We start from the raw sequence: 20,403 nt of genomic DNA on the forward strand, positions 1-20,403 counted from the left end.
TATTTTTATTTTTTCATCTCTTTTTGAGTTTATGTATTCAAATTAAATTAATTTTCCTTTGTTATTGTTTGGGCATGGGGGCATGTACAACTGTCCTTCTGAAGAACGCTGCGTGACACTTTGCCAGACCTGTACGGCTCATTGGCTCCAGATGCTTTGCTAAGCAGAAAGCATATAGAAAACACTGAAAGGCTGCCATATAGCAGCCCTCAGGGTGTATTTGCGGGGTGGATGGGTAGGATGAAGGGGGGGTGCCCTGCCAAACACTGCCCGGTGCTCTGCCAAAAGCCCCACACATATGCTTCACAGGACTGAACAAAAGCCCTTTAGCTGTTGTTTTTATGGCTCTGTGAGCTGCACAGCAGTTCATTTCATTTTAACTGCATTTAGGTCTTACTGAGAAAGACCAACAAAAGATTTTAAACCCAGTATTGAATCCACGAAGAAGTGTGGGGAGAGCACAGCAGAGGGGTAAGAGTCCTTTGAGCCTGAGCTGCTTGTACATGCAGTGCCCTTGAAAATAATTAATTTCCCATGCTTTATTCCCTGAGCTGTAATTCATCAACACACTGAAAAACATCATATTGACAACAATTTTTACACGAGTGATAATGAATTAAGAAACCAATTCCTCAAAACATCAGACCGGAGCTCCGGCTGGGATAATGTAAAATGTACATTTGATGCAAGAAAACTGCAGTGCAAGCAAAAAACTGTGATGCTTACAATTTAAAATTAGACAGAAAAGACAGTGTGATGGAGACGAATATAAGAGAGAGAGAGAGACAGCGGTTAAGACTCACTTTTCTTTCTGGCCAGTTGTATTTTTCAAAAACATCGTCATACATCTCAGTTGCCCCATCAGTGACGAGCATTATGGCCTGACTGCACACGCTGCCACGACCGGTCTGATTGAACTAAAGTACAAGGGGGGAAATGCATGAGAGTAACATAGCATAAAAGAAAAATTAAACAATATCTATGATGTTATTTACACATGAAATAAATAGAACTAGCATTATGTTGAAGTAAATAAACCTGAAAAATGTGGCACACTTGACTCAGATGCAAGAAGATGCAGTGCAGTAATTAAGTGGCTTATTGACTTGTAGCAGTGTAAATGTGAAGAACCACAGGAGTGTGAAAAGACAACATCACAGGACAAATCCTGCTGAGCACACCTGTTCTTAACATATAATATGCATCTTTTCATTTCTGTTGTCATTGGAGGACAACAGAGACTGTGGCTATATGTGTGCGGTCAGCATGACTCCGTGTCAGGAAAAACAAGGAAAAGGATGAAACCCTTGGCTGGTGCAGGTATTAAAAATTAGTTAGAAACATGCAGCATACAGAAAACTCTTCTGATTTGGTAACTTTGGGTAAGGTTTCATCTAATATTAGAAAACAGAAAGAATGAAAGCAGTGACTAATGTGATCATCCACCACATCTGAATGTTAAAAAATGGTTTTAGTTCATTGGGTGTTTTTGCTGACAGGAGATCTTTTAAACTGTCAAAAGTAAAACATGAGAGTGGCGACAGTGAACCAGTATAAACATTATCAGGAACACCAATTTTTTACTTTGATTAGTTAGACCTGTGCCTTTTCTGAAAAATGCCTGCAGAAAGCTCAGTTGAGATGTTGCGGGATGCCTTTCCAGCTGTGGCTGTTCCTCTTTTCAGGCTGTTGACTTGCTCTTGTTTTCTGCCAAGCATCCATTCTTTCTTATAAATTCCAAACGCTTGCTGTTAAAGAGTTAAATCTATATTCTTTTTTCAGAAAATATATTATAAATTAGTATTGGCAGAATGTTTTTTGTGTTTGCTGTTTTACGGTACTTTTATATCACTAGCTTTGTAAAGCAGTTGAATTTTGTGTGTGTGCTTCTCAGCTTTACTCTCATCCATCTCACCAGGCCTCAGTATAAATGCTGCAGAGCTTGTCAAGTGCAAAGAGTTTCTCTGTGATTCGGTCTATGATAGGATGCATTGTGATTTTATTCACTGTGCAGCGGTGTAACAGTGAATTTCGATGGTAAGCTACGGACTACCTGATTACCATATTCATTGCAGAGCTTTAATTAATCTGACAAATGCAGAGGTAAAAGCTGCGCTCCCTCAGCTTCAGCAGCACTGCCAAAGCTTGCCTGAAAACAGGGAGATAAAAGCAGTGCGGCGTGGCTCCTGGCCTTATCTTCTTTGTGTTCCAATCACACGTTATTAATCATTGACGTTAATTAGAGCCATTAATCACAGTTCCGAATAGATGTGTCTGTGTTTGGTGGGTGGAACGGGGATTGCAATGGAGCATTTCGATGGGCGGCACACCTTCCAAATGCTCGAATATATTTGACTAGAGTGTGCTACTTTTTATGATTAGCTCGGTGTTGTACTTGGAGCACATTCTGACAGTGAAAACAAATGTGGCTTGTAAAATGAAAGTTTCCCTTGTGTTCGGGTCAAATGGAGCACTTGAATTAAATGAGAACGAAGAAGCATTTGTCTTATGTGGGCACGTGCAAAAATTCATTACTTTTATGTCAAATTAATCAATAAATGAATTAAACTTTTTATAATAAAATTACAAATGCTAATAATCCAACATTAAAATGCAATCAGAAAATCAGAAGCTGTTTCACCTCCTTTGTAATATGTTAATTTATTTGAGTATAGACTGAGAGGATGTTTGAAAGATTTGTCATTGAATGTCAGTCGCAGTTTTTTTTTTTACTAGAACTTACATCACTCAGGATCATGAAAGCTTCAGTCAGAGCTTCACCAAGCAGTCCGATCCCTTTGGCAAACAGCTTGTCCAGATGTTCACGGAAATGCTGACACATAACCACAAAAGTGGAAGAAGAAGTTTTTCAACTTTAGCTGCATGAATTCAACCTGCTGCGAGACATATATTCATTAGTTTTAATAGGGACTCACGTCTTTATTGGTTCTGTCGGCCCGGACCAACGTACCATTCAAACAAGGCTCCACATAGTGGATCTCCTGATTATACTGTGGGAGTATAACAACCATTTAAACAGAAGAGATTTAAATAACCAATCTTTGTTTTTCATGGATGACTGCTCTCCAGTTATGCCGAATACAAGAACATTGTAGAAACATCTAAAAATGTGTTCATTAAAGTAACAGAGAGGGCCTGAGATTACACAGGAATATGAGAATCATTAATTTAAAGAAGTAAATAGTTTGTTTCGACTTTAACTTACAGCAATTATGTTGAAGAAGTCGTCATCTCCCAGTGTGTCTAATATGGAGGAAACAGTCTGTCTGGCGATGGTAAGCCTCAGCCCCTTCATACTTCCACTAACATCAACTAAGATCACAACATCCTTGGGAGACGTAGCGGCCTGAATGTACCTGTGAGACAGAGTTCACTTAAAGCAGAGGCATCAAATATTTTAATTTATGGACCTTGTCTAGTTCAATTTAATCCAAAGGGACTAGGAAAAACCATCTATTATAAACAAAGTGTATTTTTTTCTTTTTAGTGCAAAAAAAAAGTAAAGGTACATTTTAGAAAAGTGTCAGTTGTGAGTGTGAGTGTCTTTAAAAATTGAATGCAATTAGTGTCTTCGATTTCCCACATCTAGTCAATCTGTAATTGCATTCATTGTGCATTACAAATAATAGCGGTTGAGCTACAAAGGCACAAAACCTTCACATGTAATTGCAGCTAAAAAAAACTTTCAGATGATGCCAAGATCTAAAAATAAACTTTTGAAATGTCTTCCTTTGTTTATGTCATTTTGACCTCCTCACACCAGCGATAGCAGGAATATATATATATATATAAGATGACTTACACACTTCCTTGGACAAATAGACTAATGACTTCTAGAATCTAGAAGCTGTGTGATGTACAAAACTTCTCAGGTACATGCCGGCTTACCACTTCCGATTTCTGCAGTCGAAGCCAATGACACCATGCTCATCTGGATGCCACTTAACTCCTGGGGGGCAGATTCAGACAAATCAGAATTGGCGGAATTTTAAAGTAATAAAATAACATTGCTTCACAGAGAGCAAACACAAGCACACTTACAAGATATATTAACATGTAACAGTAATCAAAATATAAGTTCTTCATCTGTCAAGCCCTTCAGTAAGACACAGCATACTACATTGTTCCAGTTACAGATCATAAAGAGTCACACTTTAGTGCGCTGGCTAATAAGCTACATATTGGGAGGTTTGTTAAATACGGTGTTCACCTTGCATGAATCTACATAAAAGACTGATAATGCACTATATTTTTAAAGCCACCAGATTTGTGAGGGGGAAAAAAACAAAGTTCTCCCACTATCAAATTTAGCCTGTGGGTGAATTTCTCTGAGCCACTGAGTGCTACTGTTGCCAAAAAACTATTAAAAAGACATTACAAGCCGCATTGTTGCAGTGGGCAACATGTTCCCTCGTTATGATGAACACACTCAGTGTGGCTTATCTCGAGTCAGTCCCACATTAACCATCCTGATGCAGTAGACTCACGAGGCTCATCAAATCTGGTTTAATCTAAGGATAAAAACACTCACCACAAAATAGCTGTTGAGACCTATTTATTTAAAGTTTAAAAGCTGCAGTGCTTGAAAAACCAATGACACTAAAAGACTGGACATCTCTGCAAAAACTGAAAGCTCTAGAAGGATATCTGGGTGTGAATTAATTACATTTTAATTTGATATTTGTGAAGATATGAAAAGACATGAAAAACACACAGATGTTTGGCCATGAACAACAGCCACACACAAATATATTTGTCTTCTCAGTTAGTTTCTTTAACAGAAACCAAAAACACAACAATTTGCTTGTCTTTTCATATTTACGAAGATCCAGAAAAAAAAGAACAATCAGGCTGAAAATATTAAAAGTTAATATCTGTTCATGTAAATTTATTTCCTCATTTAATGCAACGTGTTCCCAAAACAAAGAGCAGTATTGTGGAGTGAGTAATAAAAACATGAATACATATATTAGCAAAAAACTGATGAGAAACGTTTGGCCTTTATAGATTTCCCGTTATACATTAATCACATAAAGCCTACATCTGTTAACAATCTCAAAAGCCATTTCTCATCACTGCAGCTTCTCTACAGTGAACAGGCTGCCTGTTTTACATCAGCGTAACCGTCTGAATAACATCGTCTGGATCTAAGAGATGTTACTGAGTGTGGCTGCAGACCAACACTGGCAAATTCAGATTAATTGCAGTCTGTATATATGCATCCTCTCTGATGGTCTGTAAAATTACAACATTAGCCAAATTACCCCTTTAGTAATTCAAAATCATTTGTTCTGATCAGTTTTTTTTCCACTGACAGTTGAGAGCTCCCATGGGATGCTCTCTCACTCACTCTCACACACACACACACACTCACACACACTCACACACACACACACACACACACACACACACACACACACACACACACACACACACACACACATGCAGACTGACAGACAGATTGGCAGCACTCACCAGGGTACTGTCTGAAGAAACCTTTGGCACTCCCAAAGTACTGCCAGATAAGTGTTGGATCTCTTTCAAAATTATCTACAAACACTTTATTCAGGGCCTCAGACCAGTAAACCCCGTTCACTATATCAGGATCTGTAAATGGCAGCCACAGGGACACACACACAGACATGGTGAAAGAAAGGAGAAAAAGAGAGAAAAGTAAATTAAATGGTGATAATGGTAACCATTCTGGTCACCATTACCGAGTGCATGGTTGACCTTTGTCCCTTATTGACCCCCCTGAAAGAGATACAATGCCTGTGACTAAATCATCCCTCCCTTCCTTCTGCTGGGTGACTCCCCTTTTGTGCTGTAAACAGAGAGTTATGGGGAGTCCATTAATGCTGAACAAAAGCCACACAGGCAATACACGGGAAGAGGTGAAAACAAGATGCGACAGAGCAGCTACCATATGGGCAGCATCTTTCCAGAGCGGACTGCTGCTGCTTTCTTGTTATGTCTGGGCTCATATTGATCACCTATCTCCACTTCGCCCAGCCTGTCACACTGATACAGCTTCAGCTACCATTGCTCACTTTCACCACTTACTTTCCTCCCTCCCTCTCTCCTCCCCATTCATCAGCTTCCTGTAGGTGAATATCACTCACATAATCCTGAATTTAAGGCAGCCGCAGGCAACAGGAATACACACCTTTGTTGTACATGTTGGTGGGCACCTGGACAACACTGAGGCTGAGGTTGACTGAGAGGTTATTGAAATGGTAATTGGGCTCCAGGATGAACTCTCCTCCTAGCTCCACATTATTGCCCTCCTCATCCACTTCATTGATCAGCACAGCATTGAAGTATTCATACTGCAAAAAGAGCAGACACAACAGATATTAGACATACAGATATGTTAACCAAAGCCCGCAAAAACAAAGACAGAACAGTTACTGCACACACAAGACAATAATAACAATATTTATGTTCATATTTAAAATATGTAGTGGGGGAAATAATTATTTTATCCACTGCTGAATTTGTAGGTTTGCCCAAAAAGTAATGAAGAGTCTATAAGTTTTATGGTAGTTTCATTTTAATCAAGAGAGACAGAAAATCAACCACAAATCCAGAAAAAATACATTATATATAAGTTAGAATTTGATTTGCATGTCATTTAGTTAAATACGTACCTGATCGCTCTCAAGCCAATCAGAAATTTGGCTGACACAGATTAGCTATTTGCCCATGTGGCACACAGATTACAATCAACCAATTACAGATACACCTGATCTCAACTCATTATGTATATAAAGCAAACTTATCCACAGAATTTCAACCTCTCAACCACTATGGGCAAGACCAAAGAGCTGTCAAAGGATGTCAGAGACAAGCTTGTAGACCTCTAAGAACTAGCTACAAGACCATCAGCAAAAAACTTGGTGATAGGGTTGACAGCGGCTGGTGTGATTATTTAGAAATGGAAACGATCTAAAATGACCATAAATCGCCTTCTGTCTTGTGCTCCATGTAAGATTTTGCCTCATGGGGTGAGGATGATCATGAGAAAGATGGTGGATCAGCCCAAACTACAAGGAGCTCATTAATGACCTGAAGGTAAATGAGACCACATTTACCAAGAACACAATTGCTAGCACACTAGGAAGTAATGGATCAAAATCTTGCATCACCTGTAAGGTTTTCCTGCTCAAAAAAAATGTTCAGGCCCATATTAGGTTTACCAGTGGACACTTAATTTGTTCAGAGAAGACTTGGGAGAAAAAGCGGTGATCAGATTCAGCTTAATTCAGTTTAGTTTTATTTATACAGTGCCAAATCACAACAACAGTCACCTCAAGACACTTTATAATATAAGGTGAAAATTTTTTAGTCCTTTATTTATCCAGGTAAAAAATCTCATTGAGATTAAAAATCTCATTTCCAAGAGAGACCTGGCAAATGCTGCAATAGAAAACAGAAAATCCCAACAATCATATAACACCCTATGAGCAAGTGCTTTGGTGACAGTAGGAAGGAAAAACTCCCTTTTAACAGGAAGAAACCTCCAGCAGAACCAGGCTCAGGGAGGGGAGGGGCCATCTGCTGTGACCAGTTGGGGGTGAGGGGAGGCAGACAGGACAAAAGACATGCTGTGGAAGAGAACCAGAGTTTAATAATAACTACTGACAAAATGCAGAAAGGTGTATATACACAGGATTCAGGGTCACCCCTAACCCCTGATCCCTAACTATATGCTTTAGCAAAAAGGAAAGTTCTAATCTTAAAATTAGAGAGGGTGTCTGTGTCCTGAATCCAAACTGAAAGATGATTCTATAGAAGAGGGGCCTGAAAACTGAAGGCTCTACCTCCCATTCTACTTTTAAAGATTCTAGGAAGAACAAGTAGGCCTGCAGTGTGAGAGCGAAGTGCTCTAATGGGAGAATATGGTACCATAAGGTCATTAAGATAAGATGGGGGCTGATTATTTAAGACCTTGTATGAGAGGAGCAGGATTTTGAATTTTGGATTTAACAGGGAGCCAATGAAGGGAAGCCAATACAGGAGAAATCTGCTCTCTCTTTCTAGTCCCTGTCAGCACTCTTGCTGCAGCATTTTGGATTAATTGAAGGCTTTTCCAGGGGGTTTTAGGACATCCTGATAATAATGAATTACAGTAGTCCAACCTAGACCTAATAGATGCACAAAGTAGTTTTTTTAGCGTCACTCTGAGACAGGATGTTTCTAATTTTAGAGATATTGCGCAAATGGCAGAAAGCAGTCACATATTTGTTTCATATGTACATTGAAGGACATATCCTGGTCAAGAACGACTCCAAGATTCCTCACAGTGTTACTGGAGGCCAGTGTTATGCCATCCAGAGTAAGAATCTGATGAAATCCAAATCTAGCTCTTTGGCATCAACTCAACCTGCCATGTTTGGAGGAAAGAGAAATGCTTTGGATCTATTTTCTACTAAGGGTACCAAACTGACGGACCAAGGGATAATATCTTGAATAAGAACCTCCTTCTTTTAGCCAAAACACTGACTCACAGATGGGTCTTCCAGCATCTTATCCAGAAAAATTAGGCATCTTAGACCCTAAACCCCAACCAAAATGACCTTTTCAAATGTTAACACTCATGTGTGCTCTGTCTACATCTGCAGGTTCCAAACCATGAAATCAAAAGAAAAATTAAACAATGGACACAAATGGCATCAAAAACAGACCTTTCTAAAGCAGATTACAGTTAGCACAGTTGTTGTTTTTTTCTTTATATATATTTCTCAGTTTGTCAAAAAAAAAAAAAATTGGCACTGGATGTGCAAACAAGGACTATGAGTAGAAAGTGAAACCCAACAATTTTTCTGCCCTGTCCTTCACTGCCTGCTGCTGCAGTAGAAAGACTACCTCATCCCGTGTGAGCGGCCTCTCTGTGGCCTCTAGTCCTCATTGTCTGCACTAAGAAAGAGAGCGTGAGAGATGGGGGAGGCAGGGAGGGAGGTGAGATGGGTGATGGACTCTCAACCATCCCTCCTAGGAAGAGGGGGAGCAAGCGGGCACCGCCATCAAGCAGCCTCTGACAGCTCATACCACGCCTGAGCAGCTCTCTGACGAGCTGTGGTGGTGGTGGGGCGGGAGGAGGCGGGGCGGCTGTGGAGGAGGAGAGAAACGTGCACCCTCAGCAGAATTGAGTGCTGTAGAGAGGCACGTTAACCACCAGGGTTATTACTGTAGAGCAGGCCATGGGACACTGCAGCTCTCCGAGACGGCCCGCTGACTCTTACACCACTGCAGTTAGCTGTAGGCCTTACTGCAGAGATCTGCCCTCCATTACAAACAGCTAGGCCTTACTGTATAAGCAGGCTCGACAGCTGCAGCTATCAGGTGTCACTAAACTTTGCTGGATTTAACAGCCCTTAATCTTCACACTACTCTTATCATATCGAAGTTAAAACTTGTTAGTTTCAAAGCTTTTGCTTTGTGTGATGTGATGAGTCAGATTGTTCATGGGGGAAGTGCTGCTTACAACATGAAGTTAAAGTGTCATCAGTGAAACACTGTGATACATTCATTTATGGTAAGTATTTATAGTATAGCATCTTTAAAGATAAACATCACAAAATGGTCCACAATGAAATGCCAGAACAGAAAAACAAAAGTATTACTAGAGAATTAGCATAATTGTATATGAGTGTGATTATACAAACTTAAATCTTTGTGGTGTCTATAAAGACCTTAGTTGTTGTTGTTGTTTAAATGAAGTGATTCAGATTCAAACATAGTTTTTTAAACCAATGTTAAAACATCTGAAGTAGGAAATAAAGGAATTCTCACAAAGCCTTAAAAGTATTTTGGAAAACATGCACAAAGTCAGACTTTATGTTTTTTCAATGTTTAGAGAAATTTAGAGCCTGTATGAAACAATTTTATTGATGTGTCTTGCTATGCATTTGTATTAGGAGACAGAATAATTCTAAAGGCATGATTTTATGAACAACAACTTTATATTGCTCATATTTTAATATTTAATACTTTCTTTTAGGCCTACTGAAAGGAACACTGACACCCCCCAAAAAAAGAAACTAAATAAAGCTCTACTGTACAAATGTTTCGTTTACACCATCAGACTGGATCCGTACACCCTTGAATTGCACTCAGGTCAGCACAAAACATCCGAGTGTCCTGAAACAAAGCAGCTGAGATAAGAGCAGCCAGCTTATCTCACTGTGGTCAGTGAAATGGTGCGTGAAAAATGTGTGGTGTCAGAGGAGGCGAGGTTGGCTGAATGATGCCAAGAAGAGTACTATAATGACATCACATCATTACCGCAGGTGGATATTGAATTTTCCTTATTATTTTTTATGGCCTTTAAGCTGAAATGGCTGTGTGATAGGCCTGTGTGATAACTGTCAAGGGCTTGGATGAGAACTGTTGTTATCTAAGAGTGTGCAACAATTTATGTGTACCAATGCAGCCACGGGGGGATCATGAAAAACTGAAAAATAAAAAACAAAAAAATGAAATAAGATCTTTAGATATTTCAGGAAATAATGTTTTTGACAAAAATATAAAGAATGTAATATTTGTGTTTCTTTGAAGGGACTCATAAATACATAAATGCATAAAAGATATAGTTTGGTTTGTGGATTATTGCTTTGAGTCTGATAAATCTTCACATTTCCTACAGATCGTATTTCTTAAATATAAAATAGAGGAGGTTGGGGGTATTTAAGTATAAGCCAAACCTCCAAATAGGTTAAAGACAAAAATACTTCTTCTTTATTTCACTGGTCATATATTTCTTTTAAGGTATCATCTCTCCCTCTTGTCCCTCTTGTTCTGTGGATGTGAACAGCAAAGAAATGGACAGGAGAACAAGGTGACAGAATGTATTCATATGATGTAAATGCTTCTATTAACTGTAAAGTGCTCCAGTTATTTCAGTGTTTTGTTGCTCGAGTGGTTTTCCAATCTACAGCCATGGAAGTGAAACAATGCGCCACGCAAAAGAGTTTCATTTATCTCTGTCCAGTGGACGGAGAGAGAGCGAGGGAGAGCGGTAACAAACGCCAGAAATACTGCATTCCCTCTGCAGAGACCAGGGAAGCGCTCAGCGCGCACTGGAAATCCGCCATGAGAGCCGCTAAATAATGTCCCCAACAAAGCCCGAGCGCATGAGCAGATCCTGTGAAGTATAATTAAATTTAGAATGACTTGTCTCCCTTCCCTTTTCTTTCTGGTTAACCTACAGACCGCCCTCTAATAGAATACCTTACCTGAGGGGGGAAATTGGTGGTACTACAAAATATAATACCATGCACAACAACCCGAAGCCCATAATTGTGTTCGCAGAGGGTGAGATAGATCTTAATCTCCACTGTGTTCTAGTTAGTGTTAATTACAGTATGTAAAAGCTTAAAGGCTCTGCAGCCTATATTTAAAAAAAAAAAAAACATGGTTATGAGTTATGGTAGTATTGGCGCCGCAGCCTTCACTGTGTGAGGCTTGACTTATCAAAGAAACATTATGTATCAAACCGCTGGCAGGACGTCAGAGTGAAGGGCGCTGCCAACGCAATTAAAGACTTTTAGGGCCTATTACCCTTCTCTCACCTTGCAGCCGCTCCTCCCCTCACCAACTAAAAGATGATTCATCGTGATCTATGACAGTGACACGCCACTTAAAAAAAAATCACGTCTTTTCTTTCCTTTTCTTTTGCAGCCTCACCTGCAGGTCGGGATTTTCCTCATGCTGATGATGCGCTTCTTCGGCCGCCTCCACGAGTCGCTGAGAGGAGAGAAGTGTTGCTTAATAAGAGCAAAACTTTAAAAAAAAAATGCATGTTTAAAATATACAAACTCTTCCGTTCATACATGGTGACTGTACAGAAACTGTTAAGACACTGCGTAAAACTTGGCGTAGCTTCGAGACTTCCACAAATTTCCCCCGAGGCGTTAACACTCTGCTGCTTTTTTTTTTCTGTTTCTCAGACTTGCTGTTTGGACATTGCTCTGCTCCTCGATAATTTCCAAAGCGCAACGAATGACATTTCACCAAAGAGGAACGTGATCAAGGACCGTAGCACTGCTTTAAATTAAATCTTAGAATGAAATCGGCAGCATGTGAAGATTTCTGTCAGCGCTCTCCAGAACTTACGAAAATGATATGTTCTCAAAATTCAGTCGATTAATTCTTGACTGTCCTCGCAGCATTTTAAAGGGGAAAATGTACATAAAATATAGGCAACTGCTGCAGAGAGCAGGAGCGGAATGATTGATGGAGGCAGGTTGGAACGGGATTTTGATGCTTTTCACCAAAGCAGAGCTAACTTCTGGAATAGATTGATTCAGAGAAATATGCTTGACTCCGGGTTTCCCGGGAAACCGCAGGTAAGCAGGTAATTAACATCTGTCACGCGTGTCAAAACAAACTGCTATATAAACACAACTGCGGCTTTTTCCGCCGACTCCTGAGGATAAATTCAATTGACCCCAAAGCGAGTTCTAGTGGTGTCAGCAGTTGTCGAATAAAAGCAGCAGGAAATAGGTTAAATCTATTTTATTTTATTTTTTATTTTTTTATTTTTTGTGGTAGGCTTATGTATGAATGTTTTTCACCCTTAACACTTGAGAACAGCGTCGATTTTCAATTTGGAGCAAAGCGACGACGCAGTCAGACTGAGATAAACCTGAGACTGATTTTGTTTTTGCACATGTCCGTTTATTTATATATTTAATGTGTATTATTCAGCCGCACTTCAAACTGATTCCAGCCGGGTTTTTTTATTTTTTATTATTAAATTAAATCTGTGTATCCGGTGTCATTTGTGGCCGGAGTTGCCATGAATTATCGCGCACATGGGACAGGGCGCAGGGAGATAAACGTTATCATTTCCCAGCAGTTCGTGCGAGGCGTAGCATTAAAATGGTTACAAGCTCCTGTGCGCTGAGGTCGCAGACAGGCTGCTGCTGTGAGGCTTGACTTCACCTCAGGCCCAGACAGTAACAGACTACATTCACGACTACACCTCAGAAAAAAGTAATCTCTCAAAGTTTCTCAGATCGGTGACTACTCTTTTTATTTTCTTCCTGGTATTCACGAACTTACGTATTATTATTACCACAAAAAAAAAAATGCACATAAAAAAAAGCAAAGCCAGCAAAAGTCATTGTGGTCACTGTTACTGAGGATAACTCCTGCAAATTTTCATACTCCCTTTATGAGAAACAAAATAAGCATAAATTGTTGACTTGATCAGACTCCAGACTGTCTTTCAAAGCTAAACTCTCATTGACACAGTTAGAGCTGCTTTTAATTGTCAGGTGCGTCAGAAAACATTAAACATTGAAGCTCAAGTTAAGTAAATGAGAAGGGAAGAATTAAAAAAACAACAACCCAAAAACCTTATTTCAGCAAAAAAAAAAAAAAAAAAGGAAAGGAGAGGAGAGGAAAAAGACTGATTTCACCCCTAACCCATACATGCCCTTACCCTGACAAATTGAAATGAATATATTGTACCATAAATGTATTTTTCTGATAAATAAAAATTCAGTAGCACGGCCTACCCTTGTTGCTTCGGCTTTTCTCCGGAACATTTCCTCCATCTTCACAGCCAAGTTCTTGACCACTTTCATACCATCAATCTCTTCCACTCTGACTGACTTTTCAAATTCTTTATATTTCTGAAAATAACCAGAAGAATCATAAAGTGTGGCGCTGACAGGGGCAACAGCTGTGTGTCCTGTAACATGGAGAGCATAGTTTAAACGTAATGAGATCTCAAGACTGATTAACCCATTCCTTAGATCTTACTCAGCATGACAGGGAAAGAAACAGATAATTAACATCTTCTGTGTGTATATTTGTATGCATATTTAAGCCTTATTGTTTCACTGTATCCACTATAGAAATGAGTAAACTGTTAAACAAGGTTTAAAAGCTTTCACAGGTTGGCTGACGGGCTGCATGCAGCTAGTCTCAGGTGAACATAAAATCCATGCTGGGACACAGAATGACTGATGGTCTTTATCTGGTCTCAGTTACTGGCTGCACATGCCGCATCTTCCTCGCTGATTGGCTGGAGAAGGCCATGTTGGGTGGCCGGGGAGGGGGTGGAGCTGGATCTGAAGGCTATGCATGGTAAGAGGGTAATTGAAATGGAGTCAAAGCACAGAAGAAAGATAATAACGTGTCAAGCTTGGGCGACTCTGGGTAATGAACTACACCTCACATAATGCTGATTCTGCTGGATGCACAGGACCTCCAGTGATACAGAACAAAGCCCGTCACAGCTCGAAGGAATATAGCATTACATAATCCCACACCTGCCTGCCACACACACACACACATACACACACACATGCCAAGTAAAAACAAAAAGCTTGATCCTCCCACACTCTCCAGTCAGCCACTTCATGCACACATCCAGCAATCTTATCTAAAAATAAACACAAGTCACTAAAGGCTCGTAGCACGTCCAACATTACATGTTACGGGGACAGGATATACAAAAAACACACACAAACCAGTACATGAAGCGACAAATTACCTACTGAAAGGAAGAGTGTGGACTTGCAGTGGAGCAGAACAGTTCATTTCACGCCTGTCCTCCTCGCCCCAGCACCCTGAGTCCCCAGTCCCACCCCAGACCCCCACCTTCCTACCTCCCACCCCTCCAAGTCATCAAGTGGAGGTTAAGCCCCATCCATCAAAAACACTCATCACTATTATTGATTAGAGTAATGACCAATGCTTGAGTGCTGGGAGCCGGAAGAGCCAGTCTTTTCCCCCTTCTTTGTGAAATCGGGTAAATCACCATAAAAAGCATCTAATGATCAGCCTTAATGACCAGCCCCTAACGACCCGTCAGTTCCCTCACAGCTCACTGCTTTGTGCTGACTGGTTCAGTACAGCTCTCTCCAGATATGCCTGCATGACCCGCAACATAAGCAAAGTGCTTACATACAGACAAAGAAAAAAAAGGTATATTTGCAGGGCATCATGAAAAAGTCTTTTTTGTTCCAATTTGATTAAAAAAAAATAGAAGGGGAGCTTTATATACAGCTGTGTTTCACTTTCAACTGCACATCTGAGCTTAAATTCAAAAGAAGTCACCTCAGAACAAGAAGATCCTAGGCTGGGACCCTGAAGACGTCTTCTAATTGCAGTTTGAACACTCTCTCCATGCTTGCGTGGACTTCCTCTGGGAAGTCCGCCTTCTTCCCACCCTCCAAGACAGGCGGGATTCTTAATCCTGCTGCTGCCCTTGACTGAGGTGGTGCCCTCAGAGCTGGAGTTGACACCTGGACGTGGCGCTGTGATTGCCCACAGCTCCTAAAATAGCAATGTGGATCAATGCATTAGTATTAGCAAGAGTCATGCACAGATTCATGTATTTAACAAGAGGAAAGTAAAGGTTATAAACAGCAGACCGGGAAGATGACAGTGTTCAGACAAGAAAAATGGAAACACTGTAATACAGTCCTCTATACCAGTTTTGTAATTAAAGCCTCATATAAATTTAAAGATTTCCCTATTTTTATTGCCACACATATGAAAGGATAACTCGAATATGACACCACCACAAAGAACAGCTCCACGATACAGTGAAAAAGAACCTGAATATTTAACTGTAGCTATACAGCACTGGCGAGCTCCTGCACTGCACCGCATTACATCACACTTAAGTGAGAAGGTCAGGAGAAGGAGTACGCACACTCAAAAACTTACTCAGTAAAAGTTGCTTTTCAGTTTAGAGACACGCTTACAGCATTCATCTATTCAAGCTAAGCTGAAATTGCTTGTACAACCTTTCAACATACAAATTTTTTTTTAAACTTTTTTCACTTCAAAATTAGATGATTCAGCAGTTTGAAGTTAGACTAAATATGTGGGAGAATCTTCAAGATTTCCAGAGACACAGCCATTAAAACACAGAATGTCCACTTTGACTTGTTAGCAGCAATAAAACATTTAACCTGATGAAACACATATTAAAGCTGACGAAGTGACTGCATGTTATTTTCCCAAACGCTGTCATCCTAACATTCATGCAGGGTTACACCTTACATCATAAAGCACTTGGTGACTGTTGTAATTTGGTGCTTTATAAATACAATTGAAAAACCCTCACTTGGGTTACTGCAAATAATTTGGTGGTTTTTTTTTTTCTTTTAAATCTTTTTACCTGAACCCTGTAAAAAAAATAATAATTCGAAGTCTTTGCACACAGTGCTATAAGCCTGTACAGCTATTCTGTATTCATGCACAGCTATTACAGCTGTTTGCTTTGCAGTCCCTGGTTTGGTCACTTTTAAGGGCAACCTGCAGTTTACCATTCATCCCGAATGAACACTGACCACCTTTTTACACCTCAGGCCTGTGACTACAGCGCACACCTCTGCCATCATGTGGTCAGAAAGTTAAATCTACTGCATTGGACCGTCGCTCATCCTCCCGAGGTTTCACTTGTTCATCTTGTCACTCCCCTACACCCTCTATCAAACTCCACCACACTTATTTAATTTGTCCCCTTGTCACAATCATATCCAAAGGTTGAAACTCTTGACTCCAGAGAGTTAACTGGAGACATGAGATGAGAGAGGAATCAGAGCCATGGTTAATGGGCCGTATCATGAACAAATACACACACACACACACACACACAAATGTGTGCATGCGCACAAAAACACATGCACACACATGTACACAGAGTGCTCTACCAAGCACACCTGAGTCTCCTCCAGAATAACGCATCAGCATTCAGCTGAGACACGGAAATGTCTCTGCAGTCATTAGATAGCACTACAGCATACAATGGATGTAACTGCATGGCATTCAGACAAAGGAAAAATCCATCCATGTTAAAAAAGAACATAAAGGAAATCTACCTTTTGCAGTAGCTGGGAACCAGAATATTTAGCAGATATTGATTTAATTTCTCCCCCAAATGCAGAGGCCCAAAGCTTTACGCTAAGAAAAAAGACAGAAAACGACAAGGCAATTTATCCAACAGTTCTCTACATAAAAGAGAAGAAGCAAAATTTAACAAGACAAGACAATAGAGTAGAGAGTACTTTGAGTATTTAAAATGTGAAATCCTTTTGATCTATCATTTTTAAGCTTCCTTTATGAAATAATCAGTGAGATTATTGCAGCAGATTATCATAAACCTTCACTTTCCTGATAAAAGTTTATAATCTGATGATCTAAACTACAGTTATTGAACCTTCTTCTATTAAACTGTAAATAACGTCTACGTGGCATCAAAATTTTGCACTGTGAATATTAAATTAACATCATTTCAGCTGACTAACTTGCCTATTTATTCCTAAATGGGAAGAAGATTTATTTAATGATATGCTAATTTTAAAAAGCCCATGAAACACTGAATACATGTTTCAAAAATAATGTGTTGCGGGTCAACTGTCTCCATGTGCAAAACAAACTTTGGTAAAAAAGAGAATCCTTCTAGCGCTTCCCAAATGGTTTCTCAAATATCCAAAGGGGGAGATTTTTTTTCCTTTGCACAGTTTTTATTTGTTTTCAAAATCTGTCCATTTCACATTAAATTGCACCTTAAATGAACTTGCTAGGAGAAAAAAAAGTATTTTTAAAATATTTTACAGATAGATGCACAGCACTAACTTCCATATAAGTGAGCGTTAACTGCAGTAGAAACTAGATTTATTTACATCTTACACTTTATTTTAGATTTTACAGTCTTTGATTTAGACATTTTCAGAACAAATGAAGCTTGGTAAAAACTTATTTAATTAAATTATACAGCATTGAAATAGGTGTCTACAATCTGCTACAAATAGGCCTACAAATAGATATAACAAAGAAAATGTAAATCACTAAACAGTTATGTGGGCATTAAATTACTAGATTACACTTGTATAGGACTGGGTGGGGATTCCAGCTATAACACTTCACACTTATGTGTGTTATTATAATGAAGAGTGTGTCTTCTTTATTGCAACTAAAAAATAAAATGATAAAAATTTCCCTTTAAGAAAAAGATGCTGTAGTCCATCATATTAAAATGTCTTGTTTTATGAAAAATGAATATACAGTATATAAATGTAATAACAGCAAATGCAGGTATAACTGTAGATAAACAGGTAGCATTCACTGCAAAGAACGTTTAGGTCTACTTCTGCAGTTTAGTTTCCAGATATATCTAAATTCCTCAACCTTATTATTATTATTTTTACAACATTTTTTGACATACATCCAAGAGACAAGCGGTATTTTATGAGATGCAAAATGCGTTTGTTACTAGATACATTCATTTAAATCTAGAACATGCATGATTTGAAACGCGGACGCTGTGGTAGTTTAATTATCTGTAAGTCACAAATCGACACGTTCGATGCGAATCAAAGTTGCACAGCAGTTTCTCACTCACACTGATAGAGGGATCCCTTGCTGGGACCCTACCACCTCTACCACATTCAAGCCGACGAAGATCCAGAGCAGAAGAAAGCTGGTGCTGCACACGTGGGAGAACAGGATCCTCCAGTTTCCCTCCATCTCCAACTCTCTTTATAAAATGTGGGTACAGTAAAATCCAGTCCCGGCACCGTGCTGGACCGCTCGACCCCGGTGCACCTTCTCAAACCCGCGCTTCTGCCAGCACGTATCCTACTGTACACGGCTGTATGGACAAGAGAGAGAGAGAGAGAGAGAGAGAGAGAGAGAGAGAGAGAGAGAGTATTACACTCCAGCTTGTTTCTCCAACCTCTCTGCTCCATTGCCTTATCTGAAAATGGGGGGAAAGCCCTTACTCGGCTCTCGGGTGCAAGAATCGCGATTTCTGTGTGTGAGAAAGCCTGAAAAGCTCGGAGAGACAGGAGATCACTTATATCTAGCAAGACTTCATGCAGAGCAGCACACAGGTGTATGAGACTCTGAGCTGCAGAAGGGGGAAAAAGCACAGTGCTGTACTTCTGTACTTGTCTTCTGTCAGGTCGAAGGAAACTGGCACTGAATTGTCCTAAAGTTGTAGCATTAACGCTGACGCAGCAGTATAACTGTACACGGCCGCTGGACCGTGCTGCCTCCAGTGTCCAATATTTTGCCGGTATAAAGGTAATCAGGTGGTGCAAAACGTACTTTCTCTTTTTAAACACATATAAATGGTTAAATATGAATTCTGCTTGGCGTTTGAAGGGGACATTGTTCACATAAATTGTGGCTCTGCGGGTAATAATGAGACTGCAGATGTGATGAAAGCTTCCGCACTGGCAGCACAACAAAGGAAGAAGAAAACATTCAGTTATTTGCTTTAGCGAAGATGCGGGTAGTCAGCCAGAATGAAAGAGACAAAACACTAATGGGTAACCGTGGAGGGGGGAAAAGAAGCTCGTCTGTGATTGGATGAAATCCTGCCGAATGAATCAATCATGGTCACTCAGTGGCAACTTTATTTTAAAAACGTCAATCCCGCGAATTATTTGGGGAGTTGTGAATAAGCTCCTCTCTTGTGGAAACAGTGAAGGTGCAACTAAATGGCTTTGCAATAAAAGTGTTGGATTGTGCGCAGTTTTCACTCTCTGGTATTCAGTCAGGCCGAAAGATGTCCCCATCGTCCTGCACCTTAAAGGCTGATTAGGAGGCGATAATGATGTCAAGGCAGCAGGCGGGTTGATGCAGCACGCCTCCCCTCCACCATCCCCCCCTCCGGTGCCACCATCACCTCACCGGGAATCCTGTTTCGACTTGAAGCTTTTATTAGTTTAGTAATTGCATCATACATCAAAGTTGTGAGGAGCCTCTGCTGCCTGCGACGTGTCGATAAGGCGCCCGCATGTTGGATGACGGACAGTATCATCCAATGTCTTCTCTCTGACCGCCCGCTCTGTTCAGCGGCTCCCAGAAAGCTTTAATTAAGTAAATAAAAGCAACTCGCTCTTATTATCCTTAAGGTCCTTTGCTTTTATCGAGCCAGTTCAAGACGCTTACTGTAGCTCAAGGTGTGCTGTCCTTGTGCATGCAGTGGCATGGTTTGAGGTTTTCATGTATTAGGATACAGAGTTCATTGACTACATTTCTTATGATCTCCACCCACAGAGTGCAGCTTGGGTGTATTTCAATATATCTTGTTCTAGTCGCTGCAGTGTTTTATGTAAAGCAGCCTATAGAGAACCTGAGTTATTCCAGGGTCTCTTTTTTGGCATAAATCTGTGTTTTCAGGCTAAATTTATTTACTGATCTGTATATTTTACTGAAAGTAGAGTCTGATTAGCTTAAGTCATAATTCAGCTAATCAGGTGCTGAGTTTGATTTACAGCAGCATGAGATAAAATATGATCAATTGAGGTTTGTCTAAGCAACTCTGGTTTATCGTGTATCAGAAAAAAACGTGATTCTAGGGGAAAGCAATCTATTTCCTTGATCATTCTCTGATCCTTGACA

The 20,403-nt window shown here is 40.0% G+C and overlaps 1 protein-coding gene across 3 annotated transcripts in view; it reads right to left on the reverse strand.

Moving 5' to 3' along the window:
- cacna2d3 (calcium channel, voltage dependent, alpha2/delta subunit 3) overlaps positions 1–18,608 on the reverse strand; it is a 38,393-nt gene extending 19,785 nt beyond the window's left edge. For all 3 annotated transcript variants that reach the window (XM_087841314.1, XM_035904584.2, XM_035904585.2), the window contains exons 1-12: positions 18,395–18,608; positions 16,872–16,953; positions 15,097–15,315; positions 13,548–13,664; positions 11,710–11,769; positions 6,188–6,350; positions 5,497–5,628; positions 3,910–3,970; positions 3,227–3,377; positions 2,937–3,011; positions 2,744–2,833; positions 804–917 (exon numbers count right to left, since the gene is read on the reverse strand). In XM_087841314.1, the coding sequence (XP_087697440.1) occupies positions 804–917; positions 2,744–2,833; positions 2,937–3,011; positions 3,227–3,377; positions 3,910–3,970; positions 5,497–5,628; positions 6,188–6,350; positions 11,710–11,769; positions 13,548–13,664; positions 15,097–15,315; positions 16,872–16,953; positions 18,395–18,519 (1,389 nt within the window). In that variant the 5' untranslated portion in view covers positions 18,520–18,608. The remainder of the gene's footprint in view (positions 1–803; positions 918–2,743; positions 2,834–2,936; positions 3,012–3,226; positions 3,378–3,909; positions 3,971–5,496; positions 5,629–6,187; positions 6,351–11,709; positions 11,770–13,547; positions 13,665–15,096; positions 15,316–16,871; positions 16,954–18,394) is intronic.
- Between the last annotated feature and the right edge of the window lie 1,795 nt (positions 18,609–20,403).

This window comes from Neolamprologus brichardi, chromosome 5 (assembly GCF_056152115.1).
Source record: "Neolamprologus brichardi isolate AB-2024 chromosome 5, ASM5615211v1, whole genome shotgun sequence".
Taxonomy (NCBI): Eukaryota; Metazoa; Chordata; class Actinopteri; order Cichliformes; family Cichlidae; genus Neolamprologus; species Neolamprologus brichardi.